Raw genomic sequence first — 10,873 nt, 5'->3', positions numbered from 1 at the left:
CTGTTATTAAGCTGGTTATTAAGACCAGCTGTCTGCAATTACTGCAGGTTCGAATCTCACCAAGGCTCAAGGTTGACTCAGCCTTCCATCCTTTCTAAGGTAGGTAAATTGAGGACCCAGTTGTGGGGGCAATAAGATGACTTTGTATAAATATACAAAAGAATGAAGGCTATTGCTTAACGCATTGTAAGCCGCCCTGAGTCTCCGGAGAAGGGCGGCATATAAATCAAAAAAATAAAATAAAATAAATAAAATAAACATCCATTACAATTACAGAAAGTGTATCGATCGGTTACAAATCTTTCGTGCTCAATCCCATATCCATATTCTCATTTACCAATTATTTAACAATGGTTTATCTCCCATTTTTTTTAAAAAAAAAAGTTTTACGTATTTTATTATTACATCCATTTCATATTTCATACTTCATTTCCATGCTTTATTATCTAGCCAGTTCTGTTTATCTGGCGGTTTCGTTTTGCCTTCAATTGCCCCACCAGGATAAAATCTGCAGTTTGAGCGGTGCCCAATATTCTCCATTTCCCCGCAAGCTGCTGTGCCCTTCTGTCTCGGCAAAAAAGCATTTTCTTCTGGCAGGAGAAGATGCCAAGGAAGATGCTCACCAGACTTTGGGGGAATGAATTGATTTTAGTTTCTTTTATTCATGAAATTAAAAGGGATTCCACCGGTCGGCTGCAAAATCGCCATCTAGCCAGCCACTCTTGGTAAGATCCCGTAAATCAGCTGAGCCAGAACCTGAGCAGGGAAAGGATTCCTATTATCAAGTCAGATCGCCTGTTTATGTTTACGTTTACGTTTTATTTTCTTTCCAGGGTTTATTCGTTTGTTTCTTTCAATTATACATGCCCACCATCGTTATTTTACAAATAACAAGGCAGTAAAAAAATAAAATAGAGATTTTTACCCCAGAACAACAACCCTGTGAGGTGGGTTGGGCCGAGAGGGAAATGACTGGCTCAAGGTTACCCAGACGGGTTTCGTCACGGCTAAGGCGGGACTAGAACTCACCGTCTCCTGGCGATTGGCTTTCATAGCTAAGGAGGGGCTTGAACTCATCGTCATCCCCTGCTGATTGGCCGAAAGTCACTTTCGTGCCTAAGGCGGGACTAGAACTCACTGTCTCCTGGCGATTGGCTCACCCAGTCAAGATTTATGCCTAAAGCGGGTCTAGAACTCGCTGTCGCCTGGTGATTGGCCCAAAATCACCCAGACAGCTTTCATGCCTAAGGCGGGACTAGAACTCTCCGTCGCCTGGCTTCCAACCTGCTGCCTTTACCGGTAGCTTAAACTCTGTAAGCTCTGTATTATTTTATTTGTATATTATTTTTGTAAGTATTTAGGGCGGCATATAAATTAAAATTAAAGCAAAAAAAAAAAAAAGTCAAAATCCAAGAAAATAATTTCAGAATGAATGTCTTGGCCTTTTCATCTTGCCTCGTCTTGAAGACAGCCATCATCTTACCTAATTTGGTCATGAAATGTTTGTAAGAAAACAACCCAGCTCAGAGAGTACCAAGGACTCCTCCTCCTCCTCCTCCTCCTCCCTCCAATCCCACTCCCTCCTAGCACTGATGATGTTACCTACTTGGGTGATGAAACGTCTGCAAGAAAACAATTCAGTTGAGAAACTACCAAGGACCCCACCGTTAAGAATAGAACAGAATTAGAAATAGAAGTGTTGGAAGGGACCTTGGAGGTCTTCTAGTCCAACCCCTGCTCAGGCAAGAGAGCCTATATACCCGTGATGATGAACCTATGGCATGCATGCCACGGCTGGCACGTTAGAGCCCTCTTTCTGGGCACGCGAGCCATAGCCCAGCTCAGCTCCACTGCGCATGAGCCCATGTGCCTCCTGCCAGCCAGCTGATTTTTGGGATGTGCAGGGGGCGGGACACATGCATTGCGCAGGGGGGTCACATATGTATGCGCAGGGGCAGGGGGGAGCGTTCGTATGCGTGGGGGGGCATGGGGTGTGTGGTGCCCCCCCTTTTTTGGGCCCAGGAGGCTGCAGGGAGGCCTGCTAGGCTAAAATGGGGTGCTGGGGGGGGTTGCACACGCATGAGTGGGGGTCACATGCGTGCATGTGCAGGGAAGGTTCATTGCATTATGGCGGGCTGGCACACTCATGCGCTATTGTGGCGCACGACAAGAAAAAGATTAGCCATCACTGCTATATACCATTTCAAACAAACGGTTATCCGATCTCTTCTTAAGAACTTCCATTGTTGGAGCATTTTACAACTTCTGGAGTTTTTTCACTGATTGAATCTAGTGGTTAATCCAGTGATTCATTCAGGTTCAGCCCTGAGTTACATATATTCTCTTCTATAAGTCTTAGATTAATTGCTGGCACCTACGGGACCGCCTGCTACCACCAATAGCCTCCCACCGGCCAATACGCTCCCATAGAGAGGGGCTCCTCCGGGTGCCGTCAGCCAAGCAATGTCGACTGGCGGCTCCTAGGGGGAGAGCCTTCTCTGTGGGGGCACCCGCCATCTGGAATGAGCTCCCCCCGGAGATACGGAGGATCCCGGATCTGAGCACCTTCCGTCGCCTGCTCAAGATATTTTTATTCCACCAGGCGGGCTTGGCCTAATCTTTTCCCTCTTTTTAATATGTAAATTTTAATCTGTTTTTAAATTATTGGGGTGTTTTAATTTGTCTGGGTCAAAATGGTTTAATTCGATTTTTATCTGGTTTTTTTAAATTTTTTGTATCTATGTATATTTTACTGTTTGGCTGTTCACCTCCCTGAGTCCTTCAGGAGTAGGGCAGTATATGAATCAAATAAACTAAACTAAACTAAACTTTAATCCAGTCAACTGGGGAAGGATATTCCCATTTCCCACCAGAAAAATATTTTGGAGGACATTTAACAAGAGCCTTGATAGTACAGTGGTTTAGTGCACCCTGTTATTAAGACCAGCTGCCTGCAATTTCTGCTGGTTCAAATCTCTCCAAGGCTCAAGGTTGACTCAGCCTTCCATCCTTTCTAAGGTAGGTGAAATGAGGACCCAGTTTGTGGGGGCAATAAGCTGACTTTGTATAAATATACAAAAGCACGAAGGCTATTGCTTAACGCATTGTAAGCCGCCCTGAGTCTCCGGAGAAGGGTGGCATATAAATCAAATTTAAAAAAAAAAAAAAAACCTAGCTAGGATTCAAGTCTGCTTGTAAATAAAGGCTTTTGTTTCTTTTCTTTTTTAAAAAAAAAAAAAACAGGGGATGCAGAAGTTGGCTAGCCAGTACTTAAAGAAAGAATGGCCTGGTGTGAAAACGGAGGAACGAAGCGACTTTAGGTAAGACCGCCGTAAAGTAACACGGTTGTTTGTTGTTGTTTTTTTGAAAAAAGTTTTATTTTAGATTAAAATAAAAAAAATAAAATAAAAAAACACAACAACAACAACAACATAAAAATATCATCCTTTCAATGATAGACAGCGTCTCAATCGGTTGAAATCATTCCGTGCTTACAATTCTCCAGATCTCCTCATAATAACAATTATTCTTTACTTAAACGGAAGATAAATATTTAAACGTTTCTAAGTAAGACGGTTGTTAAGTGAATCTGCCTTCTCCATTGACTGGGCTTGTCCTAGCTCAGCTGCAGCACTCATGCGCGTGCTGGCCAGCTGATTTTTGGGCCTTCTGGGCCCACCGGAAGTCAGCAAATGGGCTGTTTCCGGCCTCTGGAGGGCCTCTGGGGGGGGTGGGGATGGCTGTTTTCGCCCTCCCCAGACTCCCAGAAAGCCTCTGGAGCCTGGGGAGGGCAAAAAACAGGCCTACCGGGCCACCAGGCCATCACATGCCATAGTAGGGGGCACCTACTATCTGGAACGAGCTCCCCCCAAAGATACGGAGGATCCCGGATCTGCGCACCTTCCGCCGCGCCTTAAAGACTTTACTATTTCACCAGGCCGGCCTGGCCTGGCCTAATTTTCCCCCTCTTTTATCAAAGATTTTTAAAATTTTAAATATCTTTTAGTATTTTATATATTCAATTTTAAATTGGTTTTAAAAGTTTGGGGTTTTAAATTTGTTCGGGGCCAAAATTATTTAATTTGATTTTATTCTATTTTTTAAATTTGGTATTGTATGTGTTTTTATTGTTTGGCTGTGCACCGCCCTGAGTCCTTCGGGAGTAGGGCGGTATAGAAATCTAATAAAATAAATAAATAAATAAAATAAATAAAAGCAAGGGAGGGTCGCGCGTGCATGCGTGGGGGGGCGTGGCCCAATGGTGAAAGCTGAACTGGTTTGCTGGCCGCCCAGGCGTGCGCTGTGCACGCATGGACAATATTTCCAGCACAGATTTCTCTGCTTTCTAGCAATTTTAAATCGCGCGGCAGAGCTGATCGTCGGAAATACGCCCGAACCGTTAGGATTTCACCCGCTGACGTGGTCCTCAAATTACGACCCCACTTGAGCCCAAAATTTCCATGGATGAAACATTTGTGAAGTGACTTTTTTATTCGACCTTGGCCTGCCGCAGTTGTTAAGTGAATCACTGCAAACGGCGGTAGTAACTTGAGGACGACTGTTTAATACCTTTTTCCATCTAGAGGTTGATGGGTTCTCTCTCGACAAAGGCTCGCGCCGTTGAATTATCCTGTTTTTCTTCAAGGTTAATGTTTCCCCCCCCCCCCAACCTGTTCAGCTTACCTGGTTAAAATCGCCCAGTTTTTAACTTGGCGTTCTGTAGCTTATAGTCCAGGTATGAGAACGACAACAAAAATTTGTTGGTATAAAAATTTAATAAAATAAATAAAAAAAAAATTTAAAACGTTCAGGCAGACTCGGTTTGTAAATAAATCTGCACAGTGGGATAAGGCAGAAGCAGGCCCGAAATGGTAAGGCAAGGCTTCCGATGCTCGGTGGGATTGAAGGTTTAACAATTGGAAAAGAAAATAATATTAGATGGGTTTGGGATTTGCATCATTCTTTTTTTTTTCTCCTTTTGGCAGCAAGGCTCACTTGGGGAAGTGAGCTATTGTTTTTTGCAGTCTGAAGGTGAAGATAGAGCCATGTCAAAAAAACAACATTGTTTGATCTTCCTTCCTTCCTTCCTTCCTTCCTTCCTTCCTTCCTTCCTTCCTTCCTTCCTTCCTTCCTTCTTCCCTCCCTTGCCTCCCTCTTTTCTCCTTCCTTCCTCCCTTTCCTCCTTCTTCCCTCCCCTCCCTCTTTTCTTTCCTCCCTCCCTCCCTCCATTCATTCATTTCCTCCTTTTTCCCTCCCTCCCTCCCTTTTTTCCTTCTTCCTTCCTTCCTTCCTTTCCTCCTTCTTCCCTCCCCTCCCTCTTTTCTTTCCTCCCTCCCTCCATTCATTCATTCCCTCCTTTTTTCCTCCCCTCCCTCCCTCTTTTCTTTCCTCCCTCCCTTCCTCCATTCATTCATTTCCTCCTTTTCCCCTCCCCCCTCCCTTTTTTCCTTCTTCCTTCCTTCCTTCCTTTCCTCCTCCTTCCCTCCCCTCCCTATTTTCTTTCCTCCCTCCCTCCCTCCCTCCATTCTTTCATTCATTCCCTCCTTTTTCCCTCCCCTCCCTCCCTCCCTCTTTTCCTTCCTCCCTTCCATTCCTCCCGTCTCTCCCTCTTTTCTTTCCTCCCTCCCTCCATTCATTCACTTCCTCCTTTTTCTCTCCCCTCCCTCCCTCCCTTTTTTCCTTCCTTTCCTCCTTCTTCTTCACTCCCCTCCCTCCTCCTTTTTCTCCTACCTTCCTTTCCTCCTTTTTCCCTCCCTCCCTCCCTCTTTTCTTTCCTTCCTCCCTTAATTCGTTCATTCATTCCCTCCTTCTTCCCTCCCCATCCCATCTCTCTTTTCCTTCCTTCCTTCCTTCCTTCCCTCCCCTCCCTCCCTCCCTCTTTTCCTTTCTTCCTTCCCCTTCCTCCCTATCTCTTCCTCCCTCCATTCCTCCCTCCCTCTTTTCCTTTCTTCCTTCCCCTTCCTCCCTATCTCTTCCCCCCTCCCCTCCCTCCCTCCCTCCCTCCCTCTTTTCCTTTCTTCCTTCCCCTTCCTCCCTATCTCTTCCTCCCTCCATTCCTCCCTCCCTCTTTTCCTTTCTTCCTTCCCCTTCCTCCCTGTCTCTTCCTCCCTCCCTCCATTCCTCCCTCCCTCTTTTCCTTTCTTCCTTCCCCTTCCTCCCTATCTCTTCCCCCCTCCCCTCCCCTCCCTCCCTCCCTCTTTTCCTTTCTTCCTTCCCCTTCCTCCCTATCTCTTCCCCCCTCCCCTCCCTCCCTCCCTCTTTTCCTTTCTTCCTCCCTCCATTCCTCCTTCCCTTCCCCCACTGATCTGGTGTTGGACAAGAAGATCTACCATCTCCCTTCCAACTCGGTTATTCTGTTATTTATGTCTGCCTTGTAGGAGCCTGTACCCTGTGTGGAAATCATTTCTAGAAAGCACAGTGCAAGTCGCCCAGTCCCGGATCAATATCTGCGAAAACTATAAAAATCTCATTTCGGAGCCTGCCAGGGCAGTGAAGTGCTTTAAAGAACAGCAGCTGAAAAAGGTACATTCTGAGATTTTCCTTCTTCCGTTGTGACCTGAGACACCCAAGGCTGCATTTTTACACAGGTGGTGTTTTACCATAGAATTTTTGCTCACATTCTTTACTCTTACACGAGCGATAACGAAATGTTGCACTTTGGCTATTGTGCTTTTCTTCTTTTCCTGATTGTCTGTGTCATATGTGGTGGTTTGCACCATCTATCCTCGTTCCTTCTTCCCCCTTATTTATTCATTCATTCTTTGGTTTGCCTATTATATTAGAGATAGGTAATATTATATTATATTATATTAGAGATAGGTACAAGTTAGGTAATTATCATTTCCTAACAGAACTGATGATATTGTCTAGTTGGGTCATGAAACGTCTGCAAGAAAACAACTACGATCAGAGAGTACCAAGGACCCCACAGTTCTCCTCCTCCTCCTCCACCACCACCACCACCTCCTCCTCCTCCCTTGTAGCACTGATGATGTTACCTAATTGGGTAATGAAACATCTGCAAGACAAGCACCAAGCTCAGAGAACACCAAGGACCCCACAGTCCTCCTCTTCCCCCTCCTCTTCCTCTTCCCCCTCCTCTTCCTCTTCCTCTTCCCCCTCCTCTTCCTCTTCCCCCTCCTCTTCCTCTTCCCCTCCTCCTCCACAAACCTCCCTCGTAGCACTGACGATATTACCTAATTGGGTTAACGAAACGTCTGTAATTAAAAACCACCCAGCTCAGAGGACTTCCAAGACCCCTTGATTTCGGCTTTTGAACGATGGGGGACATTTGAAGCGTACTGAGCTTATAACGGAGATAGAGAAATCCGTAAGGGCTGAAAAAGGAGAAGTACTTTGCAAGATAGGTGTCAGTACCACAAGAATTACTGCGAGTTCGAATCTCGCCAGGCTCAAGGTTGACTCAGCCTTCCATCCTTCCGAGGTAGGTAAAATGAGGACCCGGATTGTGGGGGCAATAAGCTGACTTTGTGTAAAAAGAACACCGCTTAGGGGGGACCGAAAGCCCTACTAAGCAGGTAAATACAAAAGTATGACGGCTATTGCTTAATGCATTGTAAGCCGCCCTGAGTCTCCGGAGAAGGGCGGCATATAAATCGAATCAATCAATCAATCAATCAATCAATCAATCAATCAATCAGTAGATAAGTGGATAAGTAAGTAAGTAAGTAAGTAAGTAAGTAAGTAAATAAATAAATAAATAAATAAATAAATAAATAAATAAATAAATGAGAAGCAAAAAAAAAAATGAGGAAGGATTTGGGGCTCGCGACGCCTGCAATATCTTACATTTGGGATCCACAAGAATCTTTAGATCAGTGTTTCTCAACCTTGGTAGCTTGAAGATGGGTGGACTTCAACTCCCAGAATCCCCCAGCCAGCGCTGCTGGCTGGGGGAATTCTGGGAGTTGAAGTCCACCCATCTTCAAGCTACCAAGGTTGAGAAACACTGCTTTAGATCTACCTACCTACCTGGTCTCTGGGAGCTGACATCAACTTAACGGCAGATAATCAGTGGTACAGATAGAAATGTGTCTTTTTTTTCCCCTTCTTCAGTACAAGCAGGGGGTTGGACTAGAAGACCTCCAAGGTCCCTTCCACCTCTGTTATTCCATTCTTAGTAGGGAAGAATGGAAAGGCAGGCAGATGGGACAGAAGAGGGAATGCAAACTTAATATTTTCACACGGGACCTGATTGATCGAATCCCCTTCCTCGAAAATGATGACGGGCAGCTGCCGGTATATTCTGCTTCTAATGCAGGTAGTCCTCGGCTTATGACAATTCACTCAGTGACCGTTTGAAGTTACAACGGCACCGGAAAAAAGCGACTTATGACCGTTTTTCACACTTAACAACCCTTGCAAGCATCCCTGTGGTCACGTGATCAAAATTCAGACGCTTGGAAACTGGCATGTACTTACGACGGTGTCCCGGGTTTTGTTCTGACGAGCAAAATCAAAGGGGGAGTCGTATTCGCTTAACAACCGTGTTCCTAACTGAACAACTACGGTGTTTCACTTAACGACTGTTTCAAGAAAAGGTGGTAAAATGGGCCAAAACTTACTTGACAAATGTCTCACTTAGCAACAGGAATTTTGGGCTCAACTGTGGTCGTCAGTCGGGGACTACCTGCACCTGAACCATACAACTGTACCTAGCTATTGTGCTTTTGAATACCACGTGCTAGGAACCAGAAAACGGGAAAAAGGTTTCTATTTGAGGCGGGACTAGACCTCACAGTCTCCTGGTGATTGGCCCAAGGTCACCCAGACCATTTGCATGCCTAAGGCGGGACTAGAACTCACAGTCTCCTGGTGATTGGCCCAAGGTCAACCAGATGATTTGCATGCCTAAGGCAGGACTAGAATTCACTGTCTCCTGGTGAGTGACTCAGAGTCACCCAGCCGGCTTTCATGCCTAAGGCAGGACTAGAATTCACTCTCTCCCGGCATCTAGCCTGGTGCCTTAACCACTAGACCAAATCTGGCTCTTATATTATATTTTGTTGGAATTTTTGATTTGTTTGGAAAATTTGATTAAGCCCAAAAAGAGAGAGACCCAGGTAATCTTTTGCAATAACTAATAAACGAAACCCCAACCATCCATAATAGTATTCCTTGCGTAAACTCTATGAACAGATTATTTTCTGAAAGATTCCTTCCTTCCTTCCTTCCTTCCTTCCTTCCTTCCTTCCTTCCTTCCTTCCTTCCTTCCTTCCTTCTTTCTCCTTCTCCTTCTCCTTCTCCTTCTCCTTCTCCTTCTCCTTCTCCTTCCATCCTTCCTTCCCCTCCTCCTCCCTTCCTTTCCTTTCCCTCCCTCCCTCCCTTCCTTCCCTCTTCCTCCCTCCCTCTTCTTCCTTCCCTTCCCTTCCTTCCTTTTCCTTCCCTTCCCTTCCCTTCCCTTCCCTTCCTTTCCCTCCCTCCCTCCCTCCCTTCCTTCCCTCTTCCTCCCTCCCTCTCTCTTCCTTCCCTTCCCTTTCCTTCCTTCCTTTTCCTTTCCTTTCCTCTCCTCTCCTCTCCTCTCCTCTCCTCTCCTCTCCTCTCCTCTCCTCTCCTCTCCCCTCCTTCTCCTTCTCCTTCTCCTTCTCCTTCCATCCATCCATCCATCCTTCCCTCTTCCTTCCTCCCTACCTCCCTTTTCTTTTCATTTCCTTCCCTTCCCTTTCTTTCCCTTCCCTTCCCTTCCCTTCCCTTCCCTTCCCTTCCCTTCCCTTCCTTTCCCTCCCTCCCTCTCTTCCTTCCCTCTTCTTCCCTCCCTCTCTTCCTTCCCTTCCCTCCCCTTCCTTCCTTTTCCTCTCCTCTCCTCTCCTCTCCTCTCCTTCTCCTTCTCCTTCCATCCATCCATCCATCCATCCATCCATCCTTCCCTCTTCCTTCCTCCCTACCTCCCTTTTCTTTTCCTTTCCTTCCCTTTCCTTCCCTTCCCTTCCCTTCCCTTCCCTTCCCTTCCCTTCCTTTCCCTCCCTTCCTTCCCTCTTCCTCCCTCCCTCCCTCTTCCTTTCCTTCCCTTCCTTTCCCTTCCCTCCCCTTCCATCCTTTTCCTTTCCTTCCCTTCCTTCTTTCCTTCCTTCTCCTTCTCCTTCCATCCATCCGTCCTTCCCTCTTCCCTTTCCTCCCCTCCCCTCCCCTCCCCTTCCCTCCCTTTCCTTTCCCTTCCTTCCTTCCTTCCTTCCTTCCTTCCTTCCTTCCTTCCTTCCTTCCTTCCTTCCTGTATCATCAGCCATATGGCATGCATTTTGCTCCAATGACTGGCACACTGTGTGCTATCAGCAAGCCAGCAAAAGAACTGTCTTTGTCAATGAAATTAAATACAGCCCGTGATGGTTGCAAGAATGCAAAAAAAAATAAAAAAAAATAAGCGTCTTTGGAGGCGGCTTTGAAATTTTCCAAATTATGCTTGGGTTGGCTTTGAATATTAGGCGCGGTGCCTTCTGAAAACATTCGTGGAATTATCCAAGATTTTAAGGGTGCAGCGGAAATGGAGCTCGGTCCTGCGAAAGGAACCCCCAGGCAACGGGCCAGAAAACCAGCACAGAGAGATCCTTGTGGCTTCTTGCAGAGAGAAGGCTAAGCAAGGAGGGGGGGGGAAATGGCTTTTTATTATTGTTATTGTAGGAATGATGTAGTGGGTGAAAAGGTTCTTTTTAGAGCGATATTTTTCACCCTTGGCAGCTTCCAAGATGTGAGGACTTCGACTCCCAGAATTCAAGGCTGGTTAGGGAATTCTGGGAGTTGAAGCCCGCAGGTCTTAAAAATTGCTAAAGGGAATTATAAATTTCACCAACACAAAATCAGAGGTGGCCCACTGCTTCCTTGGACCTTCCCTGCTAATTTCGGCACAAAAGTTCCCCTT

At 46.1% G+C, this 10,873-nt stretch overlaps 1 protein-coding gene across 1 annotated transcript in view; it reads left to right on the top strand.

Annotated features, from left to right (window-relative positions):
• The window catches only part of FCHSD2 (FCH and double SH3 domains 2), a 185,105-nt gene that overhangs the window by 93,129 nt on the left and 81,103 nt on the right, over nucleotides 1-10,873 (top strand). Inside the window, 2 exon segments of the mRNA XM_070943005.1 lie at nucleotides 3,244-3,320; nucleotides 6,378-6,522. Of these exon segments, the coding sequence (XP_070799106.1) occupies nucleotides 3,244-3,320; nucleotides 6,378-6,522 (222 nt within the window).

The sequence above is a fragment of the Pituophis catenifer genome, unplaced genomic scaffold (genome assembly GCF_029215685.1).
Source record: "Pituophis catenifer annectens isolate HBS135680 unplaced genomic scaffold, rPitCat1.0.hap2 SCAF_4, whole genome shotgun sequence".
Classification (NCBI taxonomy): Eukaryota; Metazoa; Chordata; class Lepidosauria; order Squamata; family Colubridae; genus Pituophis; species Pituophis catenifer.
The sequence above is the reverse complement of the archived record's forward strand: the minus strand, read 5'-3'. Positions and strand labels throughout refer to the sequence as shown.